The following is a 20,949-nucleotide window of genomic DNA, read 5'->3' as shown; positions in this document are numbered from 1 at the left end:
ATACTTAATTGAGAAATATGTATTGCGTTAGAGTTATAGTAGCAAACGTGTTGCTCAAGGAATTTATAGTTAACTAGGAAGACCAGTATTACCTAATTTCACAAATATTTAAATTATGGTAAGTGCTGTGAAGAGAGCACATAGGAGCCCCAAACTGAGCTCAGGTTGGGGAGTGGGGATCAAGAAAGCCTTGAGGAGATAACATTACATTTGAGACCTCAGAGTTGAAGAACAGTGTTGAGGAACAAAGTTGAAGAGGCTTCTTGCAAGAAAGCACATGTGTGGGGGCCATTGGGCAGGAGGGAGTTTGACATGTATCTGGAGTTAGAGAAGAGGCCATGACCGGGACCTGGAAGGCTACGGTGGGGATTTTTTGGTCTTGGTCCTAAGAGCAGTTTGGGGGAGCCTTTGGAAGTTTTAGCCAGGAGTGATGTGACATTTGGATTTTCAAAAAAGATCAGCTTTAGATCAGAAGATGATCTGAGAGCTTGAGTCCAAGTCTCCTTTGACACATGGTGTATGGTCTATGGCCAATAACGTAAATGGATCTGGGACCCAGGCCTCCTGAATCCCATTTGGGGCTCTGGACCACATGCTTGCACATGAAGGGAAGAAGCCGGTGAGGCCACAGCTTTGCCTCCCCCTCCCAAAGACCTCTAAACCCTTTCTCAGACCCCGACTAAAGAGGCTCACATTCATGATTTGCATACTCCCCCTTCTTAAACTCCCCCGTCCCCTCAGGGCCTTCTCTGGAGAAGGGAAGATTCACTCCTGATGTGGAGTAAAGGGAGAGTCCTACTGGATATGGGGGCGGGTGAGGGGGTGGAATAAGTGAACTGATTCACTTAACTATTTCTCTATCTCTAGGCAGTTAAGGTTGTTTGAAATGTTAACTGTTAGAAAAAAAATACTGCAAAGAATATCAATGTCTGTATTGTTTTCAGGGAACTTAATAAGCTCCTAAAACAAGATAAAAGCTTGATTCCAAATGCTTTCCAGAGTTTTATCAAATTACACTCATTGAATGAAAATTACCAGTTTTATCAGTGCCTTCCTAGTCCTTTAATGTTTGCTCATTTAAAGAGTTTCCTTATTTCCATTTGAATTTCTTTGCAAGAGAATAAGGAACATAATATATTGCTTACTAATTGTTTGTGTCTGCCTCTTTAGGGCTCACTTTCTCCTTAACATTTTCCTCTAAAACACGGGGTGACTAAGACTTGAAGGGAAAAAAAAATCAAGACATGTTTACAGTTAAAACTTTTTATTGTTTTATAACCAAATAAAAATATCAGAATACATTTATGGGGCAGGTCTCAGATATTGGCTGCCATCTTTCCTCCTTTAATTCTGTGCACTGGCCTGAGGGGAAACAAAGAGCTGGGAGAAAGGTGTGCCTTTTGGAGACGGTGCTCTTGGGTCCACTGGAGAGTATGCTCTGAGAAAAGTTGTGTCATCTGGGTGGAGGGGAGTGGGTAGCAACCAGGTGGAGTCCTTTTCCGGACATGCAAGATGCCATTCCAAGTGGGGTGATTTAGGGACTCTGCAGGGCACTGTCGTCCATAGCTGGGGTGCTTAGACACCTGGAGGAAGTCATGTTCCCCCTTTACAACTGGTCCCCCAGTAGGGCAGCAAGCCACAGAGAAAGAGCTGATGGGATGGTGGCAAAAAGGCAGCCATGACTGGGCAGTCCTGGTGACCCCTGCATCAGGAGTAGAGGGCGCTTCGCTCTTTCATGGCTGGTCCTCTTGATGGCACATTGGTAGCACCCAGTTTTCAAATCCCGTTAGCCAGCATCATGGCACTCCCAAGGCATGGAATTAATCATTAGGAAACTACTAGGTAGATAGCTTTAGGCCACAGCCTGAATGTGAGCATAGGCGACAGTTCAGGTGATCCTGTAATGTCAGCACGGACAGGAGCTCTGTAGAGGCTGGCGTGCTCATCTACCTGGTGAGGCAACTGGTGTCCTGAGAGAAAGGGACTCTCCCAAACAGCTCGAGTTCCCACTTCACTTGCCATTTCAAAGCCAGTTTCTGTAAGATTTATGAACCTCCCATTCATGCACCAAGATTATGCAAAGAAAGAGGGGGTAGTGGGGAGCTGTGCAAAAGCAAGGAAACTGGCAGTGTGCAGCACTATCCGGAAGCTGTAATGGGGTCACTGGCTTTTCTGAGCACAGACCCATGACATGTAGGGGAGGCCACCTGGAAAGCTTGGCTGGACTTGAAACCATTAGGTTAGGTCCTCTGTGGCAGTGAAGTTTAATGGGGCAGCCCTTAAGATTAAAGAGAGTTGATGGAAAGAAAGCCTCATAAAACCGGCTTCAGTCACACTATCTCCATCCAGCTCCTCAATTACTCCTCATGTCAAAGCATTTATTTTACACATGTGGTTCCCTTACCTGGAATGCTTCCCCCATCAACTAGACTGCTTTCAGATTTCGGCTTATATGTCACGTCCTGGGGGAAACCTCTGGCTACTCCACTGAAAATTCGGTCTGTGATTCTATGTGTGACCACTGATTAAGGCTCACCTCCTAGACTGTAAGCACTTGGGCAGGGACAGTTTCTGTGTTTCTCACAACTGTTACCAGATTTAGTCCATCACCTGACAACAGGTACTCAATAAATATTTACCAACTGAATGAAAACTGTAGGGAGACATTTTCATTCCAGTGTAAAACGAATAGTACAATTTCCCCCAGGTTATATGGCTGCCGCAAAGCAATTCCAAAAACAGGCTAAAAGAAATCAGACCAACTCCTAAGCAGTCATGACCCCTGCCCTTTCTGCTTCCTCCCAAATGTAAAAGTATATCAAATCCTAGGGTTTGCTTTAGTGAGGAAGTGAAACACCATAGTAGATCACCCAGATTTTTCACTTTCTATTCAGAGAGCAGGTGGGTTGTTGACAGGTTACCAGTCCAGAGTGAAGGAGCCACTTGCTCCAGAAGGAGCAAGCTTCCCGTTTCGGGGACCATGCCCTGCTCCAGTGGCAAAGCCTTTTGCAAGCCCCTCTGTCCCTCTCCAAAGGCCCCGGTCGGTGGAAGGATGCTTCCCGCCTCCTCTGTGTGCAGAGGAGAACCAAACCCTTCTGGCCTGAGGGAGGCCCAGAGAGAGCACTTCCAAAGAGGACACTCCTTAGCATCCGGGGAGCTGTGCAAACCAACCATGGAGCTTGCTGAGCCACAGGCAGCCCCACAGGCCTTTGCTACCGAGCAGACCAGACAATAGTTAGTGATGAGCTATAGGTCTCTCCCCTTGGGTTTACACGAGGACTCCTCAGACGGTGGGAGAGGGAGAAGGGAGCTAGCCCGGTACTTCACTGTATTCCATCGTGTCCCTTCGTGACAGAGGAGACTTGATGGGACGTTGCAGCCATCAGGAAAAGTTCATTTGCTGAGCGAGGGCACAAGCAACCAAGCAGATTCTCAGCAAAACAGCAGAGCCTCTTGGCATCAGTAACGTCGCCTTGGGGAACAGGGGTGGGAGGCAGGCTTTTCACTGTCTATTCTTTTGTACCTTTTGTTTGGTTTTTGAATCATATAAGTATTATCTAGTCAAAATATTTTACTTTAAATGCATTGAGCATAATGTCACCTTCCCGGGGGTGGGGGTGGGGTGGAATCCTCTTGCTCTCAAAGTAGAATGTGTGTAAGTCTGACCTGAAATCCGCAGCGGCTGCCAAAGCTGGCCTTCTCCTCCCTCAGAACCAGGCGCTGCGTATCTCCTTAACCAGTGCTCTCACACGGGAACGTTCGTACAAATCACCCGAAGTCTTGTTGAAACACAGGTTCTGATTTCGGAGGACGACGGAGGGGGCAGAGACTGCCGTTCCAACAAGCTCCCAGGTGATGCTGATGCTGCTGGTCCACAGGCCACACCTCTGAGTGAGTAGCGAGGCTCTGCAGCCACTAAATGGGGGAAGCAGCATAGTTCAGCAGTGTGGGGCTGGGAAGGAGGAGGGTAGGGAGAGAGGCTGGGGTGAGGGGCGAGGGCCTCCCTGTTAACAACTGCTTCCACCTGCCAAGTGAGCTCCACCTATTCTTATCTCCTTAGCCCTTCAGACCCCGCCTATGAGGAGAAAGGGAGGGAAGGCGGGTAGGGACACTCAGCCCCACAGAACCACAAGGGAGAAACGACCCAGGCAGCTGGTCTCCCGTTTGGGGGAGACACTATGCCCAGAGCTTCCTGAGGCTAGGCAGGAGGACTGGAGCAGAAGCCTCCCTGCCTCCCCTTCCCCACCTTACGTGGAAACCCTCAGAGGCTGCCTCTCCCCTCAAGGGCTAGCTGCCTCTTTCCAAGGCCCAGTCCTTCCCTGGTTGCTTCCTTGGCCACCTATTATTTTATCCCTGAGGGCAAGGCCAAACGTCCCCTTGGATGCCGGCCAAAGTCTTTCTCTGAGGAGCCATCATTCTCAACAGGGATTTGTGAAAGTCTCAGGTAGAGGCTGGAGGAAGGCCAGAGTGGCTGAGCCGGGCTGTGACGTCTGTTGGCTCTGGAAGGAATTACACGTGTGCTCCCCGCACCCGGGGGCCAGGTCAGCATCTCATTTAAGCATCTCTTGGATAGAGCACAGCCCACAGCACATAGCATTCACTGTGTGAATGAATGAATGAACGGAGTTCTCGGAAAAATGACAACATTCGAGTACCACTCAGGCCCCTGGCCTTCCCCACTTCCCTCTCCAAGTCCTCCTCTTCTAGATCCGAGCCACACTGGCCACTAGGAGGCTTCCCTCCCCTGACACACAACGAAAAGCTTGCAGTAAGATCCCAAGGTGCAGAAGAGATGGCTGTGACCGGAAGCACCTCTCCCACGCAAACACAAAGAGTTTTCAGAGCTGCAGGCGGTTCTGCCGCAACATCTTCACCAAATCTGCTCTCAGCGAACACCTCTGGCTATGCCTCCGCTGTCTGCAGGTTCTGTAGCTGCTCCACATTCACCTTTCCATTCCCCGGGTGGCCAGACCTGTGTGGGGGGAGTAGGGGGCACACAGAGGACAACTGGGGACCCTGTGAAGAGGGCAGGCCTCCCTAAGGGCAGACTCCACCCGCGGCAGCCTCTCGCTGGTGGCACTGCAGACAGAGAGTTTGCAGAGACGGGCAGACTGGCGGAGTCCCTGGCCACAGCCCAGGTCCGTGTAGGTGCTCGGGCCGGGGCCTCCGGAGCTGTACCAGCAATGAGCAGCTGCCCTGTGGTGGCACCCTGAGGGCACTGGGGCCTCCCAGAGCAACAGGCAAGGCTGGTCCCACAGCCAACACCAGCGGGGTGGTCATTCTTCCCTCTCACAGGCTGAGGAGCTCAGGGAGCACATTGGGAACTGCTGCTGGGACCCCAGCCTCCCTGCCTCCATGCCCCAGCCCCGTCTCTGTCTTCCTCACTTCTCTCCCTCCTTTGCCTGCATCTCCTTCCCAGTCCATTTCTCACTCCTGCCCTGCACAGGCCCAGCTCCCCACTGGAAGCTGCCAGTCCCTGAGTCAACAAAGAATGAAAGCTGGGAACCAGAGGAAAGTCCCCCAGTCCAGGCCAGTAAATGGATATGGTTTACAAAAGGAGAGTTAGCAGCCCAGCCTGACTGAGCAAGAGGATCCCCTGTGTGCAGCCCCCAGTTGGGGAAATAAAGGGCGTTTACAGGCCCAAAACGGACCACGTACCTGCTCAAGGACACACAGGCAGAAGGAGAGGCCTAAGGCCAGCCTCCTGACCCAGCCCAGGGCCACCTCCTGCACCAGGCTGAGGTCGCATCTGCAGATATGGCCAGGCTCCCCAGGGAAGGGCAGCCTGCAGGCCCACCTGTCAACATACCACCACTCTCCTAAGGCGAGGGCAGCTCCAGACTTTCTGGAAGGCATCTGATGAGGAGTAGGGGAATGGGGGGCTTGATAAGGCAGAAAAGCATCATGGAGAAGAACTGGATTCTAGAGACATACTGACTAGGTTCAAATCCCAGCTCTGCCATTTATTAGCTGTGTGACTTGAGCAAGCCACAACCTTTCTTGCCTCGGTTTCCTCATTAGAACAGGGACTGTGAGTGTCCACCTCATTAAGTTGCTGAAATGGGTTCATACAAACAAAGAGCTCAGAGAGGAGAGGTGCCAGGCAGAGGAAGCCTGAGGAAATGACATCGTACTCTTGTCTTAATTCTGGGATAGCACGGCAAGCAGACTGCTTTGTGGTAACTTAGGGGTGTTGAGGAAATAATGGGGATCACAAAGGAGCTAAAGCACCCCTGTCCCCCACAAAGTCCAGCTTGGGTGGGTGCTCCTGCGTCCCGGATGTCCTGCCTTGTGTCCAGGTCACCCTGGAGCAGGGAGGAGAGGAGAGGGCCAGGCCGTCTCTGCAAGGCTTGTTCTCGGGTCCTCAGCCCAGCAGCCCCTCACCTGGCGGGCAGCCATTCTCCTTCTGGCTGCCGCCTCCGTGCTGTGCCTCCGGCTGCTCGGCCAACCCAGGCCCCGCCGCTGCCTCCTCTGCCTCTGGGGTCCTGTCCTGTTGCGAGGACTCAGCCAGGACCCGTAGGACACTGGGCAGGACAGGACCCAGTTAACCCTGGCCTGCAGAGCCCAGCCCACCTTCCCCAGACTGGCGGGGTGGGGGCGTGGGGCAGGCCCTGTAGAGCCCCTCGCCCTGTGGGGGGCACCCCTCTTCCTCCAGCAGCTCAGCCAGGAGGCATGGGCAATGAGGGCTCCGTCTGCGACCAGGGTCAGGGCTGAGGGCTCAGCCTGCATCAGGGCTGGGTTCAGTCCAGGCAAGTGATGTGGGCTGACCCTCCACCTGCTGTCCCAGGCTGCGGTGGGGTGGAGGGAGTGCCCAGGTGCCCATCTGGAGCCCACCATCTGCAATTGCCCATTCTGATCCCAGCTCCTCCAGAATGGCTGGGTCAGAACCCCTTTCCCCTTCCAGTATGCCCACAGACATCAGGATTTCCCACTCATACTATGTTCTGCTGCTATGAATACACGCATACACACCACCATGCTCAGGGCCCGAGAGAGCCTGGAAATGGCCCCCACAGGAAAAAACAAGAAATCTATCATTTTCTTCCGTTACCACTCCAGCTACCCTCAACCCCAGCCAACCAGGACTACAAGTCCAAGAATCCTAAAACATAAGTGCTAGCATGCTCACGGAGAGAGAAACTGAGGCCCAAGGAGGCCTCGGACTTGTCTGAAGTCACATGGCAGATAGCGGCAGAGTCAGGCCTGGAAACCACGTCCCCTGCCCATGGCCTCTGGAGGCCTTTTCTTCTGCCAGCTGCTCTGAGGCTGTATCCAGCTCTGTAAAGCATGTTCTCAGAACATTCCACCTTCCGCGGCCCTTCCAGGGGAGCTCCCAATGGCCCTGCCGCCACACACCAAGCATTACCATCCAACCAGGGTAAAGTTTCTAGGCCAGGGAGGGGAGCTCTGATCAAGGGGGCCCCCACAAAGGTCCCCCCAGGCTGCAGGGGAAGAAGCATAACTGACCTCACTTCCTCGTACTTCTTGTCTCGGTAAAAGTGGCTCTTCTTGATTAAGTAGATAAGTACCAAGTCACAGAAGAAAGCCCCCTGCAGCAAAAGAGTTAGGGTTCCTGACTCAGAATCCTAGGTTTCCAGAAAGCACCCTGCCATTTGACACACAGTACCTTCCGTCGGACCCTATAACGACCCCTAAAGAGCACCATTATCCCCAATCAATAGATAGGAAACTGGGCTCAGAAAGAGGCACCTTTGTCCAAGGCCACAAAGTTTGTCCGTGGTACAGCCAAAGTTAGCCCAGAGTTAGCAGATGGACTCCATCTGCTCTATCAGGCCAGGCACCCCTGCGTTGCCCTGACCCCATCCAATCATGTCTTCAACAAATGTCTACTGAGCACAGGCATTGCAGAGGGAGCAAAGGAAATTCCAGAGGGCCCGTGTTGCAAAAGCAAGAGACACTTCTGGAGATGGGGATGGGGACATGGGGACCAGCCTGAAAATTTTCTTATAATGCCTTTGAGGCCTTGGTCTTAATCCATCAGGGGGAGGCCTTGAATAGGGGCAGACACAGAACTGTGGCATTCTAGAAATTTCTAACTTTCTTTCTGGTAGTCAGTGTGAGAGACGGGTTGGAGAGGATCTGAAGAACAAGAACGACAGGGGTGGTCAGGGATGGGGCGAACGACAGGATGAGGTTGAGGACGGAGCTAACTCAGGGGAACCCACCCACACCTGTTCACAGAAGCTTCGGACCAGAGTGCATGGTGCACACGCCCGTCTCGTCCACCAGAGGGCCACTCCAGCCCATCACGGAGGGGATGAAGCAGGGGGGTGGGCCAAGGGAGACCTAGGCCTCTGACAGGGCACTGCACAACTCTTCCCCCGCCCCTGCCCAGATGCCCCAAATGTTATTTATCAACTCCTCCTTCCACAGAGAACACTCCACCCAACCCAGCCTCCGCCACCACCTTTCCCATTACCTTGATTTCACAGGTATGTACCCCATGCCCTCGTGTTCCGATTTACCCACATCATAAGAAAGTAATGACTGACAGTGGCCCCTCTCTAAGAAAGTTACATAAGCAAACACAGGATTCCCTAACAATGGTTGTTTGCAGTGAAGAGGAATCCTTTGGGGCTCACTGTCACCCACCACCTCTCAGGAGAACAGCCTTGCTGAATCCTGTGACTTGTTGATACTGTTACACGGTTTTCCTGGCCTCAATAAAAAGTCCATCCTAGGTCCTGCCAGAGGCCTCCAGTGGGGCCAAGAGGACGAGGCTGCCGGAAACCCTGGCAAGGAGCTTGCCAGGATGGGCAGGGGCCACCCACGGACAGCTCCCATGTCTTTAAAAAAAACTTCCAGGGGCGCCTGGGTGGCGCAGTCGGTTAAGCGTCCGACTTCAGCCAGGTCACGATCTCACGGTCCGTGAGTTCGAGCCCCGCGTCGGGCTCTGGGCTGATGGCTCGGAGCCTGGAGCCTGTTTCCGATTCTGTGTCTCCCTCTCTCTCTGTCCCTCCCCCGTTCATGCTCTGTCTCTCTCTGTCCCAAAAATAAAATAAACGTTGAAAAAAAAAAATTTTTTTTAAAAATTAAAAAAAATAAAAAAAAAAATTAAAAAAAAAAAAAACTTCCAGAAGAAAAAAGGGGCATGACAAGAGATTCGGGGGAAAGCATTGCCCACCATCCAGCAACTACTTTCCCTCCTGTGCGTCCCTCTGGGCCTAGCTGGACAGATCTGAGGAAGGACCACAGCCTGACTCCCTCGATGCTCATCTTTTTAGCCCCCGGATTTCCAACCGGGGGTGATTTTGTTCCCCGGGGGACATGTGGCAATTTCTGGAGACATTTCTGGCTTTCACAAGGGGGAGAGAAAGCACTGTGGGCATCTAGCGGGGAGGTAGTGCGATGCTGTTAATCATCTCACAGCACACAGGGTGGCCCCACACAGAAGAGCATTAGCAGTAGGGCCACAGCTGAGCAGCCCTGCATATAGCTGGATCCTGCTTCTTTTTAGCAGCAGTGGAGATGAAGCTTAGACGTTCAGGGTTGACCCAGGATCCCAGAGAACCCCAGCCCCGCCCCCAGCTCCAGAGCTCCAGGCAGATACCTCTCTGGCTCTGGAAAGAGAAAGTCAGTCAGTCAGTCACTGCCACCTGGGGGCTGTTGGCAGGTTTCAAGTCCCAGAAAGCCCTCTTTACCCGCATCCCACTGACCTCGCCCATTCTTATTCTTTCTGAAGCATAAGGACAGCACCTCTGGAGCAGTGTCCCCCTCCCCGGCCAGTGCTCAGAGGGTGAAGGTGAGGGGAAGGAGGTACTCACAGCACCCATGAGCGCCACCCCAGAGCCAATGTTGATGATTGTGGGGATGATGTTGAACTTCCCTGCCTGTAGCACAGAGAAACACAGCAGGGTGAACAAGGAAGGGCGGACAGCAAGATTCCTAGGTACTCCCAACATGCCCCACTCCAGACCTGCCCGGCCTCAGGATGGGAGATACACCCACACACCTTGCCATTCACCATCACATCAAAGCGGATCCCATAGGCCTTCATGAGGGTGCGGAACTCCACTCCAGCTCCATCTCGGTAATATTTGGCAAACCTAGGGGAGACATGGCCCAGGGGAGACCTTCTGTGCTTGGCAACACATACCAGGCCGCTTTGGAGATTTATGAGCACCCCCGGGGAGGTTGGAGACCCTCTTGCTAACGTTATGGTAAAGACTCATCCAGATCTTTGAAATCCTTACAGACATCCCCCAAGAGGCAAGGGCTTTCCCACGACACACTGGGCCAACCCAGGGCCACTAAAGCACTGATGGAAGTGACCGAGCTAAGAAGCTAAGCCTCAGCTTCCTGGCGAACCCACAGGGTGACAGGAACTTCTCTCCTCTCCCAGTGATGCTCCCAGCTGGCACCCCTCACCTCTCCTCAGCTCCTTCTCCCTACACCTCCCACTCTGACAACCTCCCCCGAGTAAGGGGTGTCATAGTGCTGGCACCCAGAAAAGGACAAAATGTGGCCAGGATCACAAGACAGCAAGTCTAGCCCCAGTTACCTGAAGTTGTACCCAGAGGAGATTGAGTTTTCTGAAAATTTGTTGTCCAGACGGCTAAAAGAATAGCGAGGGTTGCATTCAGAAGAAGCTTTATCAAGATCACAATCCCATTCAATCTGAATTCCTATCACACCACCCTTGATGAAGAAGAGACAAGAATTAGTGCACAGAACTTTGTGGAGATGGGCAGAAGTCACAGACCGGCTCTTCACCGAGAGCTGGACAAGACGGGGAAAGTGCTCAGGCCACGGGTCAGCCCCGCCGGAGCATCCTCCCAGGAGGAAGGCAGAAGCTCCAGGTCCCTTTGGAGAGGCTGAGAAAAGCACTTTGTGACAGCCCCCACCCCCCAAGTCCCCTGTTTCATGCTTCCAAGGAGAAGGGAACTACTGGAGCCAGCACCTTACATGAGAGCCAGACGCACCAGTGGGGCTCCTTCGGGCTCAGTTTCAACTGATGCCCCCAAGGACTACGAACCAAACAGCAGGTGCTCGCTGTGCGTTTCACTGAGTGCCTGGGTTCTGACAGGCTGTGCGTCAGAGCTAATCCTGAAGACAGTGAGTCCCTGGGGCAGGGGACTCTGCACTACTACCCAACCCCAGGGGTCCCCCTCCTCACCACCCTCTTCCTGGGCCCAGGCCCAGAGCTCTTGGGCCCGCAAGCCCCCAGGCAGGGCTCCTGAGTGCACGCTACCCACCTGCAGGGCTATCTCCTGGAAGTTGCTCCCTGTCCAGCTGACCACAGACCCCAGTCGGAAGATGGGGCAGTAGGGGTTCTCGGGGCCAAAGTGACAGGACTTCAGGAAAGCCTTGTCTTTGGTGTCCAGCACATTGGTCCTGGATGGAGGCCACGAACAGACAGTGAAATGAAGCCGAGACTGGCTGTTCCCAGGCCAGACACAGCCTGACTGACGCAGGAGTCCCAGGGCCTTTACTTGGTCCAGGCTGAGTCCCCGATTTCAGCCCCTACTCAAGTCCTGGCTACTCCCCCTCAGCACCCTCCTCCATTCAAGGACAGAACGCCCCTCCCACAGCAGAGGGGAGGCGTGCCCCAGCATCACCCAGTGGTTCGTTCACATGCAGATGTCGCACACGCCCATGCACACGGGCCCACACACAGTGAACAAGGAGGCAGGCCCTAGATCCCCAGGAACCAAGTCCCACATACTTGGAGAAGTTGAATTTGGGGAAACGGATGAAGTTCTTTATGTAAATGGTGAAGTCTTCAGCCTTGCCCAGGAGTGGCTTCCTGCAAATCAAGCCAGGACAGTCTGTCCAGGAGGCCCTGGCCCTGCTCCCTCTATACATCCCCCCAGGCCTGTGGCACGGCTGAAGCCTGCCTGCTCCCTGGGTCCCCTGGAGCCTTTGCCGAGGACCACCAATTTGTTCATGTTGGGGTGATCCTCAGGCCTTTGTGGGGCATCCTCAGAAAGAGGATCTCAGAGTACACATGTCTCCACCATCAGGCTGAGACCCGCTCACTGCCCGGGTAGTTCTTCAGGGTCCCCAGGCCATAGCCACTCACTCTGGCCTGGACTTTGTCTCCACTGGGCACCAGGCGAAGATCTCGCAGGTGCCCCTTTGCATGTTCCCCACCCGAAGGCAGCGGCCAGTCCGCACTCCTGCGAGATTGGGACAGGAACAATGCTATAAGCCTCCTGGCTCCAATCTCCCCGCTTTGCTCCCAAACCCGCCATTCCAGGCCTCACCATTTCCAGCCACAACGGGCTCCCCAGGAGGGCAGTCACTGTCTCTGTAACACAAGGCATCCGGAATGCTTTCACTCTGCCGGAAGAGAAGGGGCACCTGGCTGGGCGTTCCCCTGCAGGGGCTCCAGTTCATAACCAAGGCCCCACCCCAGGTGTTGGGACGGGGGTTCCTCCCCTGAGTGGGGCCACACACACCCTGGGAAACCTGCTTCTCTCCCCCCAAGCGATGCAGGTCTGTGCTCCAGTGTACATATCCTCCGGGCATTGGAAGGGGGCAGAAACCCCTACTTCAGGAGAAGGGTAGACCCCAACCACTGATGGAGGCTCACCCCCCCCACCCCCAGCTTTCTGCACCAAATCAAACCTCAGCACAGGTTTTCTGCTGCTGGTTGGGGGTCACGATCAAGTTGGTGATGACAAAGAAGACGTTCTCTCCCTGAGAAGCCAGAGAGGGGTTGAGGGACATCCTCTTACCCTCTCGGGGACCCTCCTTCCCAGGATTCCTGGCAGGGGTTGTTGAGGACAATGGGGCCACAAAATCAGTGGATCCCACCCATTTGCCCACTGACTCTGAAGTCCTTGAGTAGATGTCCTTCGATAGGTCCCTTTCAGGCCCACAACCCCAAACTGGCCCCATCCACGGATCCCTATTCTGACCTCAGCCCCTGGGATCTAAGCCCAGATCTGGGAGAAGAGGTACTGACAGGGTGGCCAAGGCCCTGGCCCGGGCCAGTTGTGAATAGGCCAGGGAGCCATTCCCAAGGGCAGCAGCTAATGTATGGGAGCAGTTCTCTGTGCCAGGCCACCTGACTCACACTGATCTGGAACTCCTTGGGGCCCCATTTGGTCTCTACAGGCTCAGGGTTTGTTGGGAAGGGAGCGGTCCCATAGGTGCAGTCAAGGAGGACAAGGGGTTGGTGTTGGGGGAAGGATCTGTGCAGGGTCTCCATCTGCAAACCCTGGCAGCTGTCCCGGGCCAAGGGAGAAAATCGATGAAGTCCCTGGGTACCTCAGCAGCTTCCTATGTGACCCACCCCGAGCCAAGCCCTACTAGCTGAGGTCCCAGTGCTGGGTGGGGCTCAGACCTGGGGTGGGATGACGTAGTCCGCAACATCCCAAAGTCGCTCTCCGAGCTCAGAGGTGTTGGTGAAGGTCACGCCCTTGACTTTCGTGATGATACTGCTCTGCAGGGAGGTGTCGGTGTCTTGGTAACCCTTCTTCACCAGGAACACCCACCTGTGGGAAGAGGGCCCGGCAGGTGGGCATCAGCGTCACTGCTACCCTCTGGGAATTTTCCCCGGGGTATTCACCTTTCCCCAGCTCCTGAGCAGGGGCCACGACGGCACTGCTGCCTGAGACCCGGTCCTGCAAGCAGCAGAGGCGACAAGCAACCCCGAGAGCAGGAAGATGGCTGCCCTCAGGGGCTAAGGCCTTGAAGCTGGCCCAGGCTGTGCCAGCCCGCTCACCCCTGCGCTGGTGATGTGACCTCGGGAGGGCTGATGAACTCCGGGGGTCAGCACAGGGACAACAGTGCCTCCCTCCAGGGGTGTGAGGACAGTTAAAGGAAATGGGGCACAACCTGAAACTAATCATGAGGACACCTCAGACAAATCCAACCTGGGGCATTCTACAAAACAAGAGTACAAAATCCTATACTCTTTGACACCCAAAACACATGCAATGAAAGAAAAAATAGATGAGTGGAACTTCACCAACATTAAAAACTTTTGTGCATCAAAGGACACTGTCGAGCAAATGAAAAGATAACCCACAGAAGGGGAGAAATATTTGCGAATCAGATAGCTGGTCAGGGTCTGGTACCCAGAACATATAAAGAACTCTTACAACTCAGCAATAAAAAACACAAATAACCCAGTTAAAAAAAAAAAGGAAAATAATGAGTGTTGGTGAGGCTGCAGAGAAACGGGTACCTGCCACGGTACAGCTGCTGTGGCAAAGTCTGACCATTCCTCAAAAGGTAATGATCTGTCCTCGCAACTTCACTCCAAAATATACACCCCAGAGAACTGGAAACCCACGTGCACACAAAAACTTGCACACGAATGGTCTCGGCAATGTTGTCTGTGACAGCCAAAAGGGAGAAACAACCCAAATGTCTGTCCACACAGAACAGATAAACAAAATGCGGTTTATCCATACAGTGGGATCGTGTTCAGCCATAAAAGGAATGAATGACTGATATACGCGACAGCATAGGTAAACCTTGGAAACATTCTGTTAAGTGAAGTAAGGGAGAATGCCAACCCACTGCTAGCAGTTAGTTACGGGTTTCCTCCTGGGGTGATGGAAAGGTTCTGAAACAAGATAGCGGTGACAGTTGTAAACATGGTGAGTATTCTAAAAGCCACTGAATCGGATAATTTTAAATGCTTGAAACGGTGCGTTACATACTATGTGAATTTTACTTCAATTTAAAAACTGTAATAAAGTAAAAATCCTGCACTCTTCAAAAAACATCAGTGTCATGAAATACAAAGACAGTCTCAGGTACAATTACAGATTAAAGGAGACTAAGGAGATAAGACAAATGAATGCAAGGCAGGATTTGATTTTTTTTTTTTTGTTTTTTTGTTTTTTTTTTTTTTTGTTGTTATTAAAGGTAATTATTAGGGGTGCCTGGGTGGCTCAGTCGGTTGAGCGTCCAACTTCAGCTCAGGTCATGATCTCGCGGTCTGTGAGTTCGAGCCCTGCGTCGGGTCTGTGCTGACAGCTCGGAGCCTGGAGCCTGCCTGGGATTCTGTGTCTCCCTCTCTCTGCCGCTCCCCCACTCATGCTCTCTCTCTCTCTCTCTCTCTGTCAAAAATAAACTTAATAAAAACTTTTTTTTAATAAAAAATAAATAAAGGTAATTATTGGAACCATTTACAAAAGGTCTGTAGGTTAGAAAATAATATTGATTCAATGTTAATTATCTAATTTCCATAGCTGTACTTGGTTAAATAAGAGAATTCCTTGGTTTTAAGAAATACACACCAAAGTATTTAGTGGTAAAGGGGCATAATGTCTGCAACTTCCTCTTAAACAGAAAAAATTGCATATATACACACACATCACATGTGTGGAGAGAAAAAGGGAAAAGGACAACACAAACGTAGTAAAATGTTAACATCTGAGCAATCTAGGTGAAGGACGTTTCAAAAAGTTTATGCTACTCTTGTAACCTTTCTGTAAATCTAAAATTATTTCAAAATATCAAAAAAAATTTTGTTTTTTCAATGAGATGGCACATGTAAATTGCTTAGCACAGTGCCTGCCAGGCCAGGGAAGAGCTCAATAAATACAATTCATCAACTTACTGATGACGTGACAGTTAAGGTTAGAGACTATACAGCTTGACCGCTTGGGAAAGTTGGGAGGCCAGGAGAGGGCAGGAAGCTGCCTGCCTGAGGTCATGCAGGAGTAATGGGGGATGGCCTTCACTTCCCATGATGCCAGTAAGGGTTCTTTGCATAGCAGGTGCCAACCAAAATGTGCCCACCCTCTTCATCTCTGGAGGCAGACCTGCTATGCCCTAAGCCCTAGATTCTCCTTGTCTCCAAGGAACCCTGAGAGGGCTGGGACAGTGAGCCAACATTAGTAGGCACAAACTGGGCCCAGCCTGGACAGAAACATTGAGCAAATTCTCAGGGAACAACACTCATTCATTCACTCATTCATTCATTCATTTCACACCTACTTCCTAGCAGTTAGGTGATGCCAGGCCCTGCCTGCCTTCATAGTGTCTCCAGAATGGACGGGAGTCAGGCATTAAGCAAACGATCCCTGTGGAATGCATCAGAGTTATTCGAGAACGTGGGTCTGAAGCATGAGCGGGCGCTAACCAAGGAGAGGCGTAAAGGCGCACGTGGCTGAGGAACAGCGTGTCCAAAGGCCCTCAGGTGGGAGGCATGCAGGTGCCTTGGGATGAAGCTCCACGGGCAGTTGGGGCAGTGGGGGCATTTGGCCTCCTAGTGAGGTCAGGGTGGCGCTCCCAGGAGGAGCATCTGTTCCTCCCCCAGTCAGGAAATAGTAGGGACTCAACAGCATTTACTGAAGCAGCAAAAGAGGCACACCAGCCTCCCAGACATCTGGTATCATTTCCTCCCTCCACCTGTTCTCTCCCTCCTTGGGGGCGAGGGTACTGAACAGTGCCTGGCCCAGCAACTCCAAGGAGCTGCCCCCTCTGCCCATGGTGCCAGCTCCCGCCAGGTGGGAGGGGGGAAAGGTAGAGGCAGAAGGTCCGGCTGGGTGCCCGGTAGAGGGCCTCAGGGCAGGACCCCCAGCGGGACACCAGAGAGGCCGCCTGCCCGGGGTGTGCTGAGTTGACCAGAAGGGAGTGCTGGGACATACCAGGCTGCTGAGTTGTCCCGGCCAGGAGCTTGCCACTGAGCTCAGTGATTATAAATAACCCACCCGGTGCCTGGGCCTGCACCAAAGAGACCAGGGAGGCTCCCAGAGAGACAGCTGGAGCCAGGCCCCTGCGTCTTTGCCCCTTTCGAGTGGCCCCGACCCCAGGGCCCCGGCCCAGAGGAAGGAGCTGCCCACGGAGAGGCTGATAAATGAAGGAACGCAGATTTCCCTGCCCGCATCTCATCACCTCCAGAGCCGGTGGGGGAAGAGGGCTCTCTCCTTACCTGCCACCCTTAGACCTAAGAGCCCCTGGCCGAGCCCGAGGAACGCTCGTCCAGGTTCCAGGTCCCAGGTCCCTGGAGGGGGCAGCCGCGGCCCCGCGCCTCCCCCACCCCCCGACAGCCCCCGGAGAACTCACACCACCAGGTAGGTCAGGATGGAGACCTGCAGCAGCCGGTAGAGCAGGCCCACCTTCTTGTTCTTGGCGATGACATATTTCTCGGTCTTGTAGTCCAACAGCGACTGGGAGAGCCCCTTGCAGCCCGCCTGCCCCATGGCGCTGCCTCACCTGCGCCTGCGGCCCGGGCCTCCGCTCGGGTGCCGCATGGGAGTCGCCTCTCGCCGCTGCTCCCCGCGGGTCCTAGGAGGCTCGGCACTGCGGCTCCCGAGGGCGCGACTCCAAGCAGCGGGGTCGCCGGCCGGGCGTGCAGGGCGAGGAGCGCGCGGGGGCACCGGCCGCTGCGGGCGAGGCTGCGGAAGCCGCGGCCGGGGCCCGGGGGGTGGGGGTGGGGTGGGGGTGGGAATGGGGACGGGGGCGGCGCCGGGCCGCGACCTTGCTGCCACCTCGCCCTCTTCCTCCTCTGCTGACGGCGAAACCCCGACCATCTGCCGGGCCACCGGCCGGCGAGGGCACTCCTGAGGCGCAGGACCGCACGTGCGGCGCAGGAAATCGGAAATCCGGCGCTGCAGGGGCGAGGAGAGGAGAGTAGGCAGGGCCGCTTTTCAAACCCACCTTTCTCTACTCCCAAAGAAATCCCAGGGGGCGTTGAATAGATGGAATAGATAGGGAAACTGAGGCCAGGGGAGGAGGGACCTACAGCGCAGGAAGTGAGGAGGGGTTGAAAAAAAGTTGGAGGCAAACACACCAGGTTTCTTGATTTTTCCTGCTCTCTGGGGAACCTTGATTCTCACCACTCAGGCTGAAAACACTGAAGACAGGCCCGACCCACGGCTCCCGTGTCCTCTGTGTTTAAGTGGGTGTTCCTGCTGCCGCAGCTGCCTCTCTTTTAAAACCCCACGTTCCCAGGGGGTCAGTTGGCAAGCAGGCCCCAGCCAGCGCCCACAGCATGAACTCCCCACCACATCTAGGACAGACGGATGGGCTGGGGGTGTGGAGATGCAGGCAACCGAGACCTAGGATCATAAAATATGCCAGGGGGGTGTTCAGACCAACTGTTTGAAAGGTTCCCCAAAGCAAGAGATGGGCCTAGTCTAGGGTGCTAACCCTGCACCCCTCTTCACAAGAGGTGAAATGAAATGAGAGGGTGTGAGCCCTGGGATGAAGGAGGGCATGTCCGAGATCAGTTTTAGAAGTTACGACAGCCACGGAGAGGCAGGCCCCTGGGGGAGCTATGTGTGCGCCCCCCTCCACCCCCTGCCTTGAGCTAACACAGTACGCCCACTCACTTTCTACATCCTGCCACCTGACCAGAAACAGTTTGGCTCCTCTCTCTACCCTGGCCTTTCATATACCTGTGAGAAGTTCCCTTCCCTGAACCACAGGCTGCAGGAGTTGGAAGGTTCCCGAAAGCTCACCAAATGTGCCTCTAAAAGTAAAAACTACAGGGGTGCCTGGTGGCTCAGTGGGTTAAGCATCTGACTCTTGATTTGGGCTCAGGTCATGATCTTGACGTTCGTGAGATGGAGCCCCACGTAGGGCTCTGTGTTGACCCAAGCACGAGACCTGCTTGGGATTCTATGTCTCCCTCTCTCTCTCTGCCCCTCCTTCCTAGGTTCCCCACCCCAGTCACTTTCTGTTCTATTACCCCTTCTTATTCCCTGAAAGCACTTGTCATTCTTGGATAGGATCTTGCTTACTTATTGACTGTGTCCCCCACTAAGACCAGAAAGCTCCTGGAGGATGGGGACTTTGCCTTTGACAGCTTTGTATACTATGCTCACTGCTGTATCTGCCATATATTAGTTCAATATATATATGTTGAGTGAGTGAACAAAATCAGGCCTGGTTTTTTTAAATAGGGAGGAGATTTGGAGCTGCCACCCTGTCCCAGTCATGACTAAGGATTTTAGAAGCTGATGTCATCCTGGGGGGGAGGCTTGGGAATTGTCACCAGACCTCCCTTCCACTCTCCTACAGGCCTCTTCCTCAGCCCTCCTCTCACATGGATCTCCCAATAGTCAGGGGAGAGGCAGCCTCAATGGAGTGACACCACATCTGTGAAGATTCCCATTAACCTGAGCCCACAAGGAGGCCTTTCAAGACGTCAAGATCTGGCCTGAAGAGTTCGAGGCTGGAAAGCATCACCCCCCACAGAGCCCCCTCACCCTTGCATAAGCCGCGTATAGGATGTGCCCCACTGGGTCTCTCCCCCCCACAAAGGGAGTTCCAGGCTTTGTGGCATGGCCTGCGTGTTCTCCTGAGAGATCCTAGAGGCCACGGCCTTCATTTTGCAGGTTGGATCACTGAGGCCCCAGGTCATAGGGCACAGCCTAGCACTAGCCCCAGTCCAGTGCACTCTCCCCTGTTCTCGCTATACCGAGTACCTACTGTGCGCTGCGGCAGAGGCTGAAATGCAAGGCTCCCTGCCCTCTGTGGCTCATATAACTGCCACTCTAGACCCTTCTAGAGAAGGGTCTCTGCACTTATTCGCCCACCAGTGTGGGCAGCCGCTCTCGAACCACCCCATGACTCAGCCAAGACCAGGCTGCGGTTTCTGACACAACTATCCTAAAGCTTTAGGGACCACATGAGGGAAGACTGAAGGGGAAAGGGCCACTCTTGGGGCCGGGCCAGACCCTTCCTGTGGATTCCCTTATGGCGCAGCTCCTTAAGACTGCTAGATCCAGACCCATCAGTGGGTCATGGTATCGATTTACAGGGTTACAACCAAGCACATTCAAAAAGAGAGAGAGAGAGACATTTCAAGAGTTGAAGAGTTCAAGAGCAAAAGCAAAAATGAGAGCGAAAATACCAGTGTAGGGTAGGTATAGTTTTCGTGAAACTTTTGTTTTTAGTATGAGTGTGTCCACGTGATGTGGAATGTATTTCTTCCTGGGGCTCATGGTCACAACACTGTGAAAAATGCTTCTAGAAAGCTGCAAACCCAAGTATCTGCAATCTGCCTCCATATGGGGGAGGCCAGCTCACCACTCCCACCAGTTCAGCCAAACACCCAATATACCCAAGGCAGGAGAAGGGGCCTATGCACTTTACATCTCCATCATTCAAATTCTAAGGGATGTTTCCAGATCCAAGATGAATTCTCCACTTGAAAGAAAATTGCCTACTGCTTTTGATTGATAGTTTTTCCAGCTTCTACCTAACCCTATCTCGTCTTACAAGCCCCAAGGCACCCTGCTCCAGTATCATCACCATTACCAGATGTCTTAGCACTCACTACTTGCCGAGCACTCTTCTAAATGCACTATGTGTGTGGGCTCACTTCATCATCACCACCCTAACCACCTATGTGGTTGGTACAATCATTATCTTTATTTTTCCCTAAGAGGCTAGATGAGTCTACGAGTAAGCATCTGAGCCAGAATTTGAATCCAGGTGATCTGGCTCTCCAACCCCAGCGGTCATCTCCGTTTGTCACCATGAGCACAGTGCTTTACAGTTTCCACATCAACTCACTTGACTCATTCTGTGAACCCAGCCAGAGAGGTAGCTGTCAATCCCATTACACATTTGATGGAACAAGGTCCCAGGTCACCTAAAAAGCTAAAATTAGTCCTAGGTCTCCCAGCCATCCACTCAGGGCTCAGCCCTCTGGAACTGTGGCTTCCTCTGGATGACCTTTAATATGTAGCTCACACGTTTGCCCTGCTGCTGTGGAGGGAAGCCACTGCCAAGGCCCAGAAGTATAGAGCTCCGCAGAGGGCAATGGATTCTCTCATGATGCCATATTGGAGTGAGGGGTCCGTCAAGAGAATGGGCACCTTCTGCAGGAGCTCCCACTGCTGCGGGGGGTGGAGCGCATTCTGGCATGCCAAGAACTGACCGCGTGCCTTGAAACTTCACTTCCGGGGTCAGGGGTCAGGGGTGAATGGCCTGTCTTCAAAGTAGTGAAAACCCCTCCCTGGCTCACCACCACATCCCTTCCCTCCCCTCTCCCAGAGACGTCTACAT

General features: G+C 53.4%; 1 protein-coding gene across 9 annotated transcripts; it reads right to left on the bottom strand.

The window, feature by feature from the left end:
- Positions 1-1,247: 1,247 nt before the first annotated feature.
- On the bottom strand, positions 1,248-20,948 carry P2RX5 (purinergic receptor P2X 5). Of its 9 annotated transcripts, XR_013552067.2 has the most exons (14): positions 17,146-20,948; positions 13,313-13,463; positions 12,592-12,663; positions 12,228-12,303; positions 12,044-12,140; positions 11,687-11,767; positions 11,217-11,355; positions 10,523-10,659; positions 9,974-10,067; positions 9,786-9,851; positions 7,468-7,550; positions 6,385-6,524; positions 4,252-4,972; positions 3,809-3,915 (listed from the first exon to the last, which is right to left on the bottom strand). XR_013552067.2 is itself a non-coding variant. In XM_078437613.2 (13 exons), exons 1-12 carry the CDS (start codon positions 17,460-17,462, stop codon positions 3,708-3,710), a joined length of 1,521 nt encoding a protein of 506 aa, XP_078293739.1. In that variant the 5' UTR covers positions 17,463-20,948; the 3' UTR covers positions 1,248-3,400; positions 3,667-3,707. The 9 variants fall into 9 exon arrangements, 8 of the variants coding, with proteins under 8 accessions (XP_078293739.1, XP_078293738.1, XP_060502994.1 ...); XM_078437613.2 differs by lacking the exons at positions 4,252-4,972; positions 6,385-6,524 and adding an exon at positions 1,248-3,400 and having other exon boundaries at positions 3,667-3,915; XM_078437612.2 differs by lacking the exons at positions 4,252-4,972; positions 6,385-6,524 and having other exon boundaries at positions 1,248-3,915; positions 17,146-17,540; positions 17,723-20,948.
- Between the last annotated feature and the right edge of the window lies 1 nt (position 20,949).

The sequence above is a fragment of the Panthera onca genome, chromosome E1 (genome assembly GCF_046562875.1).
Source record: "Panthera onca isolate mPanOnc1 chromosome E1, mPanOnc1 haplotype 2, whole genome shotgun sequence".
In the NCBI taxonomy this organism is placed as follows: Eukaryota; Metazoa; Chordata; class Mammalia; order Carnivora; family Felidae; genus Panthera; species Panthera onca.
This window is presented reverse-complemented; position numbering and strand designations above follow the sequence as displayed.